Source organism: Haemaphysalis longicornis, unplaced genomic scaffold, assembly GCF_048455015.1.
Source record: "Haemaphysalis longicornis isolate Haplotype H1 unplaced genomic scaffold, Haemaphysalis longicornis Haplotype H1 scaffold_10, whole genome shotgun sequence".
Classification (NCBI taxonomy): domain Eukaryota; kingdom Metazoa; phylum Arthropoda; class Arachnida; order Ixodida; family Ixodidae; genus Haemaphysalis; species Haemaphysalis longicornis.
The window spans coordinates 112,633,746-112,651,352 of NW_027526204.1; the positions used below are offsets into that span (position 1 = coordinate 112,633,746).

Below are 17,607 nucleotides of genomic sequence, written 5' to 3' on the forward strand. Positions count from 1 at the left end.
TGGCGCGAGCGGGTGAGCTGCTTCCTTCTGTTCTAAACAAATGTGTAATTCTGTGGCTCAACTTTCTCGCTGCTGCAGCGCGCGCGCGTACACGCACACACACACATATGGCGATTTTTTTTTACTCTCCAAACTGCACCCTCGCTTTATATTTGTGACCACCTTGTAATTGAACAAATACAGTACCTCGTCACATCTACCATGCCACATGAAACAAGCATCCCATCACGCATGCACTGTCACATGCATTCTGGTGGCATCACAGTAGCATCTCAAACAAATAAGGGACGAGGGCAGCAACAAGCCCAGACAGTGTGTCCGTCTTGCTCTCTCAATATTACCATTCTTACTCTCGTCTTATGTTTCATGCCCTGATTTCTTTACTCTTCCCAATCGAAACACCTTTCTTGCACCGATTCTCCCATAACGACGCTGCGGCCGTGGATGAAAGAGTAGCAGCTCCTACGGAACCCACTCACTGATGAAGCCCTTGATGCCGAGCGACTCGATCTCGCTGTACACCAGCAGCCGGCTGTAGGTTTCTATGAGCGCTGGCGTAAGGGAGACCGCCGTCGACTTGGCCTGCGGGATCTTCATCACGTGCGTCACCACGTTGTGGATCAGGCTGTCATGGGTGGGGGTAGAATAGGAGGTAGAAGAAGAGCAAGAACACGCCATCACTCACTGCTCGATCCATGGAATTGGCACAATCTACACACCAGCTTTATGTGTAAACCAGTTCTTATGAATCATCAGGCAAACCAGGTAGCAAGCTATGCGTTCTGCAGAACAGCATTTAGTAAAGGCCAACTGCACTCTAATTTCACCTCGACCAAATGTATTTTTAATGTGTAGTAAGTACCACCAGATCAGCTTGGACACGAGTGGTAGCCCCGTGAAACGCCTCGTTAATCCGTCAGAAACGTTTAAAAAAGCTCTGCTGCAGACCACGTGGCACCTGCCGGCAGATCGCAGCCGACGGGGGCTTCTTCCTCTGGCCAGCCACTCTGGCCAGAACCAGTCGAACTCTGCTGCGAACGCTTCACCCATTTGTTGCCACGTGCACGCGTAGAGCTTGTGCGCAGGCTTGCTTCCGAGCTGCTGACCACCCGACCACTCGCTGGATGGCTGCAACGTCACTTCAATGGCCACGCTCCTGTCAATTTCGGTTTCAAAATCGCCGATTTTTGCTGACCGCTTGAGGCATATTTCAGCTGTTGTATTTTGCATCTTGCTTTTTTTTTTTCAGCAGACAAAGAAACAGCGTCTTCAAGAGGTCAAAATTTTGAGTGCAGTTGGCCTTTAAGACAACACATATCCTTGTTTTGTTAGAAAGAACTAGTTTTTGATAACATGCTCAACTCTATTCGGACCTCAATCCCTTTTAAGTCTCCCGCATTCCACTCCAACACAATGATTCACTAGACTTCGCTTGGTAGTCTGAGACAGACGGCATTTTGTGCTAGAACAAAGGTGAGCTAGGCTTTTGTGGTGTGCTTGTACTTTTTTTTTCTTGCAATTTGTCAGCTTTGAGATCTTTGCTCGCACAACTTTTGAAGACACTGCACTGCCTTCCTTGCATCGTTTCAGTACCTAACTCGACAACAGGATTCGACAGCCTCGCACACGAAACAAAAACTACAATAAGAAGGCATTATTCTGTCGGCATGACCCTTCTTTGCGATAAACGAAAAAAAAAAAAACAAAAAAAAAAACATGGCGCTTATTTTAAAGTAATGCTGAGCAAAACACGCAGCCCTGTTGCGGTAAAATCCTTCAGCTTACCTTTATCCTCAAAGTTTCTGAATCATGGCAGTTTTTCACCCCAAGCAATGCACAAGCATACTATGCCACAACACGCTCGACATCTAGTCCACCCTTATTCGTATAGTAATTTAGCAGCAAAGCGAGTAACACATCGTGTTCACTTTATAAATTGTTTCTTAATCACACTCTAGCACAACTGACGGCTATCCTCCAGGTTACCTCAGTTGGTAGCGCAAGCAACCATTGTGCATAAAGCAATGGTCCCAGGCTTAAACCCGCCAAGATCAATACAAATTTCCATTCAAGGGCAAAGTTTCTGATAAAGCTACACAGCCCGTAGCCAGGAGATGATTCTTGCAGCAGAGAAATGATTTGATGATGATGATGAAGAAAAAGAAGAGGAGGAGGAGGAGGAAGAAGAAGGAGGAGGAGGAGGAGGAGGAGAAGAATGCAGCATGGTGCCAGCTATGAAAGAAGAAGAGGCTGACCTCATCTTCGTGTGCACCGTCAGCGAGTCCAGCACGTTCATGCCCAGAGGGTGTGCTGCATTGGGTGTGTTTGAGTTTGATGATGACATGGACCCCTGGCTCCGCTGGCTACACTGGATGGCCTCTGCCAGAACACCCATGGGCCGCATGAAGTACTCCTGGTTCGTGCTGTCTGGAAGGGGGGAAAAGAAGAAAAGAGCCCACGGCAAGTTTGACCCAACGAGCGACAGTCGGACAACACGCTACCGGGTACAAGATGCTACTCAAAGGATGTTCTACCTCTCTGTTCCACACAAGTCAGTCGCTTCTGAAATCAGTGCGCTCCGAAGAAACCATATACGGTTTGTGCGATACAATATGAAATCATTTGTTTTCCAATACCTCCGGTCACACTGGTCAAATGGTAGGGAGTTTCTCTCGGCACAAAGCATGCAGTAGTGGGAAAGGAGAAAGAAGCCTTCTCCCTCTCCCCTCCACAGTGCGACTCAGGCAAACGATTGGGACACTTCTCGGCACCTTCGTACAGCTCACTGTTAGAATGCAACGGGCCTTACTAAAAACTGACAGCACCATTTTTTTTTCCATCCAACCAATAAAACAAAAAAAGGGTTTTACACAAACCTTGCGAAAATTACAATGAAGTTCCTTAATTTGCCTCATCTGAGAGTTCACAAGCGCTTATGACTCGCACTGATAGGCCTAGGTAGTCAAAGGGCCCTGCAACCTCTCTTCAACCAAGCAAGCTGTATTCAAACGGGAGACCACTCACAGGCATTGCAGAGGAGGGATATCCAGTAGTCGTTGCCAAAGCTCAGTGGTGTCTGATTGGACGTAAAGGGCTGCTGGAGATACCTGTATGAGCGAGAAGAAAAAAAAAAATAAAAGAGGCACCTGTGGTAACACTGATAACCAGAACCAATATGCACGCAGTAAACAGTCTCCTCACGCAATATTGCACGTGAGATGTGAACACCAGAGCAACAGCTGGTGTGTACACTTCTGAAGCACCCAAGATGTCGCCTGTCCACAAACTATTTCAATATTTTTGACACCAAGATGTGCTTGTGTGCTGACATGCGCTTTAGAAAGCTCGCTTTCTCGTTCGAATTCAGCTCCTTGGCTTGGTTGATACGCAGGGAAGTGTACATATCATAGCAGTGTCCTGTCTGTGAACAATGCCGACGGGTGCCCTGAAATGATGCTGCACAACTTTAAATTTGCTTTTGCTAAGAAAAGCGGACGCCCACCCCAAATGCCACCGTACAGTTCCAAAACAAAACAAAAAAGATATAGGTTTCTTTAACCGTTTGATGGCTGACTTAAAAAAAAAAAAAAACTTTCCCAGACGGTCAAATTACTTTATGGTGATAAATTATGACGATAAACAAGCTAGGAGCAGCGCAAATGTAGATAGAAATCAACTTCCGCCGCCCCTGCAAGAGAGTGTGCGGATACACATAAAAATCAAGTTTCACGCGCCTCCATTGCGATCACGCGGCGAAACTGAAACCATGAAAGGGCATTGACACAGACTGCGTGATGCGCTGAAGCTAGAGAGTTCTGTTTATCTCCACAAGAAAGTAGCACAATCAAATTTCAAACGCTTCTTGTAAGTCCTAAAAAGTGACAGCATCTCCCAGCGAGCATGTATCGTCATTACAGCGTGAAATTTCGAACAGAGAGTCGAAACCGTACGTGTACAGCAAAGACCTTGTGGGACAGAAAACCACCGCCATACATATATGGCAAAAACCCTCAACGGGTTAAAAAATTGGCAATGGAACAAAGGATTCATCCTGGCCATTCCTAGAAAGTCACTCTACAAACTGAGCTACCTAAAAGGGTAGTTGAAAAGTGCAAGAGCAAATCCACCTACAAATGGAAGCACTTAGGGCCAACGCTGACCACCAAATTCAGAAGCCCTCAAATGGTGTCGGTTTCTTTAGAGAGAAAGGTTTTCCTATGTGGCCGTATGACTGCATTTCGAGCGGATGTCACCCACCTAAATTGGTCAACCAATTTTGGCTTATGTTCAACACCTCCTTCATGCCCCTAAAGACATTACCGGCCTTATTTTAAAGACATTAATATTAAAGACATTATTTCCCGTATCGTCAATGACAAAGATCTCTCAAGGAAAGGGAGAAACAAGTGCGGCAAGAACCATGCGCAATCTTTGGTTCGTTGTGCAATTGGTGTGGTCTACAGAATACTGTTGTCACGCAAGTTGGTGTACGTAGGCCAGACAGAATGCTGTGTCCATGATAACAAATTCCACGAGCGCCAATCTGCCTGCACATTGCAAAAAATGCTGTTGTCAACCTCTGTTTGAAGAAGCTGTGGCGTTGTACCGGCATAATGACCAAATCGTTAGTGAATTGGTTGAGGCCTCCTTTGTCAGTCTACGTGATAACAAATGTGGTGCCAGCAAAACCTCAATCACTCTACATGGGAAATAGCACACGCTGATTGGCACAATGTTTCTTTAATCGATTGTTTTCATGTATAAATTTTCGTGTGCTTCAATAACTCTGCACTTGTGAACAAGTCATTGTTCGTGTCCTTTGTTTTTGTCCCTGTTCCTTGTGTGCTCACAATTTTTCCTTCCCTTTTTTACGCATAGGCTTGTAGTGAATCTTCTTTATCAGCGAAAGCATTCAGATCAAACGACACAGAGATCAAACGACACAACAGCATGGTGGGCCCACCCATACAATCATCACTGCAGAGAGAGAGAGAGAGAGAGAGAGGACGCTCACTCGAGGTGCGTCTGCAGCGCCTGGGGCAGGGGCCTCTGGAGGCGCACCTTCTCCGTCTGGGCCTTGCGGGTCAGGTGCACCCAGATGGAGGTGATGGCCAGGGAGCGCGTGCACTGCGGCTTGGTCACGTCCGGGAAGGGCAGGGGCTCCTTCTCCGTATACAGCAGGTCATACAGCTTCATCACCGGCAGGAAGTCGTTCAGCTGCACCACAAAAGGGGGAGAGGGGGCGGGAAAGAATGCTCTCCTCGACTCCCGAGAGGCTGCATCGACACCGCTCTGGTTAACTCTTTCACGACGGCGTCTGATGATTTCAAATCTCCCGCAAAATCTGCAACCCGCGCTCCACAGACAACTATTGCCATCTGGTGTGTTCATTGGCAACTTCTCTTTCAATTTCGGTTTCGTTTGTTTATGTGTCTCGTGTGGTGGCGGTGGAGCAAGAGAAATTTCAACCGAAGGTAGAGGGGAGCAGGAGGAAAAATGGCGTCGGGTTCCCGCCGCGCTCCGCACAGTTCGAATGCTGTAGCAAGCACTTCGGCAGCTCCTACTGTCGATTTTTCTGATTCCAGCAGCAGTGAGCGGTCAAGAAATGATGCAGAATCTTCAGATTTCAGTTCGGACGACGAAGCTCCGGTTCATGTGCCTGGCACTTCAACAACCGCTGGCAGGTAACTTTTTTGTGACTCCGCGCTGTATTTATAAACAAAACGTGCTTCTTACCTGACGACTGCGGTTTTGATTTTGTGTTTAGGGTCTCGACAACGTATGGCCAGGATATTCTGCCAAATGCACCACGCCGTATCACGCTATTACCTTCAAGATAACCTGGCGCTCGTGTCAGATTAGCGCTGCAGGGTTCAGGTGCGACGCTTCTCGAGCGCGCTAGATTTTTTTTTCTTGTTTTTTACCACCGAAGTGATAAGGATTTTGTGCGAGAACACAAAAGAGTATACTTGGATGCGCATTTTAGAGACTCACGCACCCTTGTGTGCCTTCGCGGTGTGGTACAGCCGTCAGTTCCGCTAGGTTGACAGGCCCTCAAAAATCGAAAACGTGGTGTACACTGTTGATTTATATATTGAATCATAGCCAAGGAACGTAGGAACAATTTGTATACCTTAAAATTCCTGGAATAATTTTTAGTCTCGGTAAAATTGCCAATTTGTGTTTTTCGTATACTTTTCTTGGGGGCTTTTTTCCGATTACTTGACGAATAAACTGTAAGTAATTGTACCTTTAACAGAACTGCTGCTTTGTGTTTGGAAGAGCAATCTATAAGCTACAATTTCATGCATAGCAAGGCTAAGTGTGTCCAGTAGCTCAAGAGAAAAAAAAACATTTTGTAAAAGCATTCAAAATCGGCCGTTTTTCCGCCGTTACGAAAGAGTTAAGGCTTTATTCTTTATTCTTACTTTATTCTTATAGCTATGAAGACAAAAATTGGGGAACATATGGAGTTTTTCGTTCTGATTGTAAATATAAGATTTGTTTTTGTGTAAAATGAGTATATTCAAATTTTTATATTTGATTTCGTCACCAATTTTGTAAAAAAAACTGGTAGAGGTATGCAGCTGGACATGGCACCTGTGAACTGTGCACCAATCAAGGAGTGTAATAAAACTAACATCGTCAATCTATCTGTGTCGAAACAGAAGTTACGCCTGCTTGAATTATAGCCTTGGAAGGCAAAACTGGTTTTTTCTAGTTCCTACCTTCCAAGCCCCAAATTCAAGCAGCCATAACTTCTGTTTCAACACAGATAGATTGACGATGTTTGTCTCATTGCACTCCTTGCTCTGTCCGCCTATGCTACGCGGCAACTTTCAATTTCCAGTTTAAAGCTCACTTAAAAGCGCAGCCAGTATATTCACAATGGCGCACCCGATAGACAATTGGTTCAAAGGGTTTCCGAATGCCTTTGAAACAGCCATGTAACACAGGTATTAGACAACAGGTTGAGTTTTCGGCACATAATTTCTTTCAAGTGACAAGAAAAATTTGGCCACAACCCGGCTTTCCTAGCAATTTATTCCTGTTAAAGCCACAATCATGACGTGTGCCCGTGACACAGCACATGCTGTATTTCCTGGATGGAACCAGTGCGAGCACCACGAACACAGGGCAAGGAACGCAAGGCAGGCCACTGATCTAATAACTAAAGTTTAATATCATCAAGAAGGGTGAATACTAGGTCTCTTTTTTTTGCCTGCTCAGAGCAGCTCTGAGCAGTTCCAGGCAGCCCAAAACTGCTCCCGCCATAGATGTTCTATGGACAAATAAAATACGGAGCTGCTTTGAGCAGGCAAAAAAAGAGAGACCAACTATAAGCATGAAACACAAAGAAATAAAAAGCATTGTGAATGGGCGAAAAAATGTTGGCAAATGGCAAGGTAAGGAGGCAACTTGAGAGAAAAAAAAACAGCGTACAAGCAAGGACCGGGCATACAGGTGTTCACTTTGGGATGAAGACGCACACTCGTCTGATCAACACACCTGTCTCCTGTTTCAGCAATGTGAAACGCTTCCATTGCTTAAAAGGCCACTTGTTGTCAATGCCTAAATGAAAGGCCTGTGGCTGAGAAGTCCGGTTCACGGCTGCTACCCCTTGTGCAGTGTGATGAAAGATGGTACGATGGGTGGCCTCTCAATGACAATTCCTGTTCCCTCAAATGCACATTAATACAACATCCAGTTTGGCCAGCACACATTCAGCCACAAGACAAACGAATGCTATACAAAACACCTGCTGTGCACACGACGTAGCGGTGTTTGAATGCTTAATGCCACAACCAACCATCTACTTGTCACTGCCACGGTTCAGCTTTCTAGGAAAGCAGCTTCCGCAGTGGTTCCACCCTAGAAATGTCTCTCCGACTAGCCCAGCTAGTAACGTTTCAGTCATTGCTACCACTGAACACTACAAATTAAGTCCAAAAAATCACGGGAACGGCTCACGCCATGCTCAAAATATTCCCAGTAACGCCCTACTTGCGCTGCGCAGAGAAACTTCTGGCTACAGTGATAAGGCACAGCGGCAACTTCTGGTGCCGTTCTTAAGTTGTCACCGAGTATATCTTGCTCTCTCTCTTCTAGGGCTGTAAATGGCTATCACAGGCCGCGTGCTTTGGCAAGGACACAGCTCATTTTATCCTTTGCATGAATTTCACTCCACTCAGGTGATGTGTCCTTCTTGATCCACCGCTGCATCAGTTGCATTTGGTCAAGAGTTGGGAAAAACTTTACAAAATTGTTAGCGGCAGCTAAAATTCACCGTACCCTAGCTTGCACATGGGTGCTCGCATATCGAGTACTGAGCTCACAGCAGCGGGTATCGGCCGTAAGCCCTCATCTGATAGCGCTTTCCATTGGGTGAACAGGAGCACTTCTGACTGCACCCAAAGTGCTCTCGCGAGTTCTGGCGTCTTCCAGTGGTCGGGCAGGAGCAGGGGCGTTGTGTTTCATTGGTCGATGAGGAGCACTTTTTTGGCGCCAAGAGCAGCCGAAAGCAGTTCTCGGTGCTCCGTCGCCAGCGGCGGAGTAACAGGGAACGCCGAGGAAGTCACATGACCTCTTTTGCGTCACTTCTGGTTTTATCCCCGGGTGGCGGAGGAAAAATGGCCGAATCCAGCAGCCACGGTAGTCGCTCAGTGCGCACGGCAGCAGCTAAGTGCGGCCGTCTGGACAAGGAATTGCTGCTACTTTTAGATGATGAAAGCACCACAGATTCAAGCGCAAGCTCATCATCGGACAGCAGCAGCAGCGACGACGACGACGATTTGACATTGCATGAGTTTATGTTCGAGCACCTGTTCACCCCGCCGGAGCAGCGACCGAAGGTAGAGTCGTATCTGGAAAAAACGGTGGACGCTGTTATTGTTCGCAGCTAATTTTTGGGAGACAGGATGGTGACCCCTTTATCATGAACATGAACATCCGCTCGGCTTCTTCATTCGTCGCCATGCGGAAGGCAGACACAAAACCACCGGCACGTATCTGGCAAAACTGGCGAGGAATAACTGCGTGCGGACATCACGAGCGCGCGAAATGCTCCGGGAAGCGAGCGCGGAAAACGTTTGGTCACATGACTCTTGACATCTCGCCCAATGGAATTCGCCATGAGATTACACCGCCTAAAAAGGCAATTTTGGTCACTTCAATTTTGAACTTTGCCGCATTCCACAACTGACCGCCGCTGCAGGCTGCTTACAACACAGCTCTCAGCCTTTCATCGTGTTCCGCTCTTGTGGGAGTGCACATAAAATATCACCTACATAAATGCCAGCTCCCCGAATCGTGGCAAAAATCTGGCTTCTGAGGCAGACGCGATCTTAGACGGCAATCTGAAACACTGATACTGTCCAGAGAGAGTGGTAAATGTGCATACTTTGGTGGAGGCCCGATTTAGTGTCGGGGCACGAAAAATTTCGGCCTCGTAGCTTCATGTTGCAGCCCGTTCCCGCTTCAAGCAATCAGTGATTTTCCTGGGGTTCGCGCATACTCCCGGCCCAGCATTTCTTTTCCATACCCTCACCTCACCCGTCTGTTGGTTCTTCTGTTCAGGCAATGGTGGCCGCCTTCCTCAAATGGTCAAGCTCCTGTTGAAGTGGCTCTTGCAAGACGAGAGGCGCACATCAGGCCGTCGAAATTACAGGGACGGTAGTCGCCAATAGTTGTTATTAATGTTTAAAGGGCCCCAGTGTATCACTGGCATGGAGCCCTAGAATGGCTTGGTGTCCCTTCTTCACCACAAAAAAGTCAACCTCAGCCAGCTTGCTGCATACGGTGACCGTCTAAACCATCGTCGCTGGCAACGCTTCGTAGCAGAGCAGTCTCTGTGGGTCTTGGGGTGTGGTACTGATGCGGTTACAAACAGTTTGAACTCCTGTTTGAAGAGGAACCAGCTAGGCGGTCTGGCTGCTTCAGTTATTCTGTGCCAATTCTTCTGTTGCAGATGTTGCTGCTATTAGATGAGCACTTCCAACTCCATGTTTCAACATGCATCTAGTGAGCTACGAGCAAGCCAGTTCCAAGCAGAAGAGGAACGATTCGTTTTATTTAGAAGTTGCGTTTGAAGATGTTCAGGGAAAGATCAAAATGAACAACATACTCACACAGCATGCGCGATGACAAGTTCTGACTTTACACGTTTGGTAATGGGCTTAGATTAGCCTGATTATACTCACGCGAAAAGTAGGCAACAGTGCCCCGAAATCAAGGACAGAGTACTAGGAGCATAACTGAGCACGATTTGCATTTTTTTGTTTCTTTTTCGAAACGAAGCAGCTTGCTTGTATCAACCACTGACCGGGTTCTTGGTGATGCTGCCGGAGATGAACTGCAGGAGGACCCACATCAGGTGGTCCCTACCCTTGCGCAGGTTCCTTCCGACCAGCTGAATGGAGCAAATAAAGAAAGAAAAAACGTGTCAGGTGGAACAGTATGGCGAACCTGCGACGACACTGTAAATCAGTACTCCCACCCCACTACTCTCTTTAAAATCTTTTTCAGGTTTTTTTTAGATTCTATTAAGCAATCGTGGACAACACCGATCCCTCGTGCACCTAGTGCAAGAGTGTAACTAGTGCAAGAGCACCCCAAAAGCACCGCTGGCCCGTCATCTGAGCCACTGCCATTCAAGTTTTCATCGAGTGGCCAAGCCCGTATCAGCACTTTGTGCACAACACTGCCTGCACTGACTGACTTGCAATTGGCGCTGTGTTTACATCCATTAAAGGACGCTGGCAAATAACCACAGGAAGGAGCTTTTTCACATTAAATCGCCAACTACATGGAGCGATTTTGCACGTGAAATGAGGGGCGATGCAGGGAGGGGCGGTCGCTAAGGGCTCACCAGAAAACATCGCTTGTTGCTTAGACAAGGCCTAAGCGACTAGCCAATGGGAAAGTTGTTTTAGAGGTGTGCACGGGCTCGGGCTTACCCGAAAGCCCGAGCCCGGCCCGGCCCGCGAGACGAGCTCGGGCCACCCGCCTTACTTTTCACCCGGGCCCCGGCCGGACTCGGGCCGAAATGTAAATGCTTCGGACGGGTCGGGCCGTCCTGACGGCCTGGGCTGGCTCGGCACAGAGAAGCAATACTATGGTTTTCTATGATATCACAGAAACTACATGTTGCTGACGTGGTAAAAGCACGGATCAGGACTTGTTATGTTTAATTGGGGTTGCTTTGCCCGTTTAATGTTGGTTTTGCCTGTTATCATTTCCCTTACGATGCATTTTACCGCCTTGAGGTAGTTTCGCTTCCAAACGCGCCCCAATCACGCGCGGGCCCCTACGGTATTTGGATTGGAAACACGCAGCGGGCCGGGCCGGGCTGGGCTTGGGCCATAAGGTTAAGGTCTTGGGCTGGCCCGGGCCGGCCCGTCAGCCTTCTTCGTCGGGTCAGGCCGGGCCTACTGCGATAAGCACCAGGCCCGGGCTGGGCTCGGGCCCAAATTTTTAGCTCGTGCACAGCTTTAAGTTGTTTAAGGGATGCAACTCCCGTCCTGGGAAGCGAACAAGGGGAAGTGGTGAGAGGCACAGCGTTTCCTTGAGAAATACGATCCTCAGCTTTCTGCACTACATTACAACTTTTTTTTGTGATAAATGCACACACAAAATAACCTTGCGGTTATTCTTACTTCAATAATCCTATTTGGAAAAAAAAAAAAAAAAGGTATTATTGTGCACAGTGCGGCAACATTACCAGTGCACTTCTCTGCCCCTCATGCCACTGCGCTCTCATGTGGTTGCATCTGTGGGCGACTGCAGTTGCCCGTCACGTCGCTTGTTACATCGCTTACAAAAATCACTTCACGTGATTACCGCTTAACGGGGCAGATGGGTCTTTGGGGTGAAAAAACGATCGAAAAATCGTTTTCTGGAAAGTGGCATTTGCGGCATCCACGGCCATTTTTCTATAAGTCTGCAAATTTCCCCATAATAAGGCACCATATTTTATTGTAAACAGCATTTTGAAGTGCACTTCACAGCTCAGTTCGCGCAGAATTAGAGGGTGAAACGGCCCTTTTCTTGCAACGCTAAGCTAGGATTTCGCCCTTGGATATCATGCACCTAGAGCAGGTACAACTGTACTATTTTTCAGATGCAAAGCATCTCTTGCTCTCGGCTCCGTCGTCCATCCATCCACCGGCCCAGGAAGGCACCGGCAACACTGTCGCTCCAGCATCTCATGGTCGGGGCTATGTCCCTCCCTTGTTGTGGCGCCATCCACACCCCCACTGCGCATGCTCGGCTCAGGAAGACACCGGTAACACTGTCGCTCCAGGAGCCATTAAAGGGTACGACACCAACGGGCGTTGAGCAAGCCGAGCATGCACAGTGGGGGTGTGGACGGCGCCACAACAAGGGAGGGACATAGCCCCGTCGCATCTAATAAAATTACGCCATCCTCCCGTAGGGGAACCCTGAGTAGCAAGCGAAACAGCCATGGGCTCAACGCAATTTCCCATTTCGTAGTTCTGGTAAGTGAAAAGTGGAGTAGTTACCATGGAAACCAAACTCTCAATATAACAGTAGCTACGTACCTCAACCTAACGGAAACGACGAACTGAAAACTAATGGGCACTTGAATCGACCCCGTGGCTGCTTTGCATACTCCTCTGGGTTCCCCTACGGAAAGATGGTGTCATTGTTTTTTTGCTTTTTGATACCTAAATGTGTGGAGAATACAATGTTGGAAACAAATTTTTCAAATGGAGGCTTCGGAAAATTATTATTCTGTTCAAATGACACTACCTGTGAGCCATTTCTGGCAGAGTGCGGGAGGAGTGAAGTTCAGTGTGTTGTAAAATGACCAAAACTAGCTAAAAAGAATTCTTCCAACGTTCTATTCTTCAGTCATTTGCCTGCCTAGTCATGGGGTAATCCCCATTCTGCATGGAGTGGTTATTTTGTAATTGGGACATACAACAATGGCAATCAATCATTAATTATCGAAAAAAAAATATATTCAACTTGCAAGAAATCTAATTGCAGATTTGAAATCAGCACAAAGCACTCCATAATTCTGTGCAGTTTTATTAAAATTGGTTAGTAAATACAAAAATAGCTGTAACATCAGTCTGCCCCCTTAAGACAGCCTGAGTGGTAGGCAAAGAGGTTTATCAAATCTCCCTCCCCGTTCTTCTAATCCCCCACTTCTAAGCAAGCACAGCACTGTGCATGTTGCCAAACAGGAGCGGAAGCAGCCACCCCGACCGAACACTGACCCGATCGTGCAGGGCGAGCACCATGTGTGGAAAGTTGGCGTACTGGAAGAGCACGAAGTAGATGAGCTGGCTGGACAGGTTCTGCCAGAAGAGCTCGATGGGCTCCTCGGGGGGGCCCTCCTGCTCGGACTTCTCCATGGCGCGCACCACCAGGGAGACCAGCTCCTGCTCCAGCACAGGGCAGCGCTGCTTCTGCTGCAGGGTCCACAAAGGGGGAGGGGTAGGGAGAGGGGTAGGGAGAGGAAGTCATCAAACCAGCACGTTCAAGGAAGTTCAAACGGACACGTGTCCCGTTTCCTTATTACGGACGCGTAAGATGTCGCAGGAAAGTCCCATATACAAAACCATTGTCCATTTACGGAGAGAGAGAGACCAGCAAGCGTGATGCGTGAACCCTGCTACCAAACTTACACCACCCCCTGTACTCTATTCCAGCCAGCCACGTGCATTCGATTCCCAAACTTCGATCTGCCTCACTCGACCTTGAACCTTTTCTCTCTTTTCTTTATGTACCTAGCTCTCCCCTTTGTTCTTAGACACTGTTTCCCGTGCATAGGAGTCCAGCCCTCGCTTGATGAATCTAAGCAATACAAAACACTAATAGAGGAACCACTCGTAAGCTCGTCACAGCTTCCCAAAGTTTGAAGCGGAAGCTACACAGCAATTTCAAACATTTGGCAAAAGAGGCGCAAATTTCCCGTTTGCGAGGGACTCACCTGTTTGGTTAGGCCCAGCATACTGCAAACCATTTCCCTCGAGTACGGCTGCTCCAAGACATACCGCAGAAGCTCAGTCTGCGGTTGTTGAACTTCCTGCAGGGGTAGGGGTGGGTAAGGCACATTTTGGAGATTGCGTCATTTCTCTGCACCACTGGTGATGAAACGCACATTGCACACACACACCAGCTCGCAGATGCACGTATCACTAGGTTAGAAGGGTCAAATAACCTTGCCCTCCTCCCCCTCCAGGGAACATTTGCGAGAAAAAGGAGGAAAGAAATAGTGACAACAACAGAGCAAACAGAAATTTTAAAGTTAGGCGTAGAATGTCTCTGTTTATGTATGTCTGTTTTCTGGCGCAAGGACAACAAAGAGATCTAGAATTTTTTGCCTCAAAACAAAAAGGCTCGAGAAGATTTAGGCCTGTAGCAAAAGCCTGTACTTGAAAAAACCACCGATTTCAAATAATGACAGCTGCACTCCTTTCTGCTATGACTACTAAAACAGAACATTCAAATGGTGAAGGCTAAGTGGCTTTGGCAAATTCGAGGCATGAGAAGGTGTTTGAGCTTTAGCTTCCTTTTCAAGAAACACTGACATCAATACACATGATCAATGAGGTAAAGCAACAGTTCTGTGCGCAACTCGAACACATTTTGAAACAACATACGCATCAGACACAACAGCCCTTGTAATTACTTTGCATTATCTCCTGATAATTCTTCCTTCATTGAAACACCCCCAAGCCACAGCGATATTAATTTCTTCCCCCCGCTAAAGCAATCTGCACTGTCCTGCCTCAGACAGCAATCCCACAGTCGCTTGCTGTCCTCAGAGAAGGCCGACATCACTGACTTGACGCCATCGACAACCTGGGCACCATGGCTTTACAAAACCAATCCCTGCTCTGGTATCGCCAACTAGACACTGCAGGTTTCCCCTGGACGCTGAAGTCGCTCCTTACCGCGCTGTATGGGAGCTGGCCCTTAACGGTGAACTTGGCTGTGTTGGGGTCGAGCTTCCAGACAGGACAGCAGGTGCCCGAGTGGCCGACAACCGGCCGAAGCTTGGAACGGCCTGAACGTGGAAAGTGGAAAAGAATTGAAATTGGGCCGTTTTTTTTTTTTGTTCTTTTAACCACCGATACAAACCAACATTTTCTATTAATACCGCTGTGATGAGAGGAGACTGACAGAGTCCTGTCAAGCTAGCATCACTCGCAAAACCAAGCGTTTCCGTGGCAATTGCCATGGTTCACATGAACATCCAAGGATTACAAGGATTAGATCAATATACAATGGGCTTCAAGGGCCTCTGAAATGCTTCTTCCAAAATACCAGCATTTGTCGACAGCAGAGGAAACACGCGAGCACTGCATAAACGTTGAACCGGTTCAGAATTCACTGAGCTGCAAGTTTTTTCAGCCAATTACATGTGTGTAATTCCGAAATACATGCACTCAAAAGTGTTGGTTGATTGATTGTAGGGTTTAACGCGCCGATGCAACGCAGGCGGCGATGAGGCGCGCCGTAGTGGAGGGCTCCGGATTAATTTAGACCACCTGGCGATTTTTAACGTGCGCCGAAATCTCGTACACACGCGCGTTTTTGCTTTTCGCCTCCACCAGAAAAGCGGCCGCGACGGCTGGGAATCGAACCCGCGAGCATTCGAAAGCGTCTTTACCCCTAAGGTTACTCACTGGACGTTTTGGTGCCGAAAGTGATGGCACAGTGGCAAGTCCGGATGGCACAATTTAGCAGATTACACACCACAAAAAACAGAGCAAACCACAAAATTAAGAAAGTTCGGACAGTGTAAAACCACCCCACAAACTCGTATCACATCCCTGCAGAAGGTAATGGGGCCACCGCAAAATATGCCCAGTGCATCTTCCAAGCTTATGAAATGAACCAGGGCTCTACACTCACGGTACAAGACAGAAATAAGGGATTAGATGAGCTTAACCACATAATTCAGCCCCAAATACCAGCTCGACGAACTCACTTTTGCACCCTTTTAATTAAAGGGGCTACACACTGTTTTTACGTCTGCAAAAAAACTGACAAATGTAGGACTTAAACATGCTCCAAAATCTACGGCAGCGATGTGAAGCACTCACCAACAATAGTCACCATTTGGGCACATGGTTGAAAGCTGTCCACAAAGTCAGACACTAGCTTGGCAAATTTCTGGAGTGTTGCAAAAAAAAAGGCGGGGGGGAGGAAGGGGGGGCAAGGCAGAGAGCAGAAATGTGTCACAATAAGATCAATTTATATCTGAATAGTACTAATCTGTTGCACTTAGCGAGTTCATGCGCTGTACATGATAGTCCAATTTTTAGACCAGAACAAATAACACACATTGGCTTGTTAAAGGAGCCATGAAGACAAAATACAAGTTTTCTTTATTCGAAAGATTTCGTGTTTTAGTGTCCCCAGCACTTGCGCAACAGCAAATGATGCCGTATTCACTAAGATATTAATCAATTTAGGCTAAAATATTGATTCTCCCGCCAAATCGTGTGTTTTGGTGACGTCTACAATGAAGTCGTAACGGCGCGTATACAAAGGAAGTTCCAGTGCGCCATTCGGCTCTGCAGCCTTTTTTGCCGTCAAACCTCCCAGATGACACTAGCGTACTCAGCACTACGCCGTTGCTTTGTTTTTGACCGTTTGTTTTTGATGGCTTGTTTTTGTTGCGGTAGAAAGTAATTGCTTCGTGAAACATGGGGTACGCTTGACAAACAGCGACACCTAAGGCAACGTCGCTTACGCCAATCGGCCAGCGTCGTATAAGATAACTCCAAAGCGTCGGACTGCTGTCCAGCTAAAACAAGCAGTGTGCCCAGTACCAATAGCAGTGCACATCGATACTTCTATGTGTACGTGTATTTTCATAACTTTTGGTTACCGCACCATTCTTACTGCTGTAAAATAGATGTGCATTAGATTCAGGCTTGTTCAGCAAGCTTATAAGCTCTGCCTAATTTGTGTTTGCTTTGCCGGCCTCAGCCAATCGCAGAGCAGGCTGGTATGACATGATAAGTTGATTGATTGAAGGGTTTAACGCGCCGACGCAACGCAGGCGATGAGGCGCGCCGTAGTGAAGGGCTCCGGATTAATTTTGACCACCTGGGGATCTTTAACGTGCGCCGAAATCTCGTACACACGGGCGTTTTTGCTTTTCGCCTCCATCAGAAAAGCGGCCGCCGCGGCCGGGAATCGAACCCGCGACCTCGTGCTCAGCAGCGCAACGCCTTAGCCACTGAGCCACCGCGGCGGGTTTGACATGATAAGTTTTGTTGTGGGAAATGAGCTAGTGGGTCGATGGTCATTCCTTTTTTTCTTAATTATAAAGCTTATTTGAGCAAAGTTTGCATTAAAAGTGGTGTCAGTATGATTCTAACGAGGCAATTTTTTGAGTGAACCAAACATGTGTTTTGTCTTAATGGCTCCTTTAAAGAATGCTTGAAGGCAGTGAGAATTAAGGAGACTTTAGAGCACCCTCTTTCACCCTTACCTCAACCGTAGTCCTCCCTCAAACTCACCCTCAAAGGATTTCTAAATCCCATCCTCACGAAACCATGCAAGGGTGAACGAAACATAAGGGCAAAATGGCGTACAACCGTGCTACCAGCCGAGGGT

At 47.4% G+C, this 17,607-nt stretch overlaps 1 protein-coding gene across 1 annotated transcript in view; it reads right to left on the minus strand.

Moving 5' to 3' along the window:
* Nucleotides 1–17,607, minus strand: part of Med23 (mediator complex subunit 23) — a 67,705-nt gene that overhangs the window by 30,856 nt on the left and 19,242 nt on the right. The window contains exons 7-15 of the mRNA XM_077690432.1: nucleotides 16,083–16,152; nucleotides 14,928–15,040; nucleotides 13,961–14,056; nucleotides 13,245–13,439; nucleotides 10,322–10,408; nucleotides 5,015–5,217; nucleotides 3,025–3,107; nucleotides 2,256–2,427; nucleotides 480–625 (exon numbers count right to left, since the gene is read on the minus strand). Of these exons, the coding sequence (XP_077546558.1) occupies nucleotides 480–625; nucleotides 2,256–2,427; nucleotides 3,025–3,107; nucleotides 5,015–5,217; nucleotides 10,322–10,408; nucleotides 13,245–13,439; nucleotides 13,961–14,056; nucleotides 14,928–15,040; nucleotides 16,083–16,152 (1,165 nt within the window). The remainder of the gene's footprint in view (nucleotides 1–479; nucleotides 626–2,255; nucleotides 2,428–3,024; nucleotides 3,108–5,014; nucleotides 5,218–10,321; nucleotides 10,409–13,244; nucleotides 13,440–13,960; nucleotides 14,057–14,927; nucleotides 15,041–16,082; nucleotides 16,153–17,607) is intronic.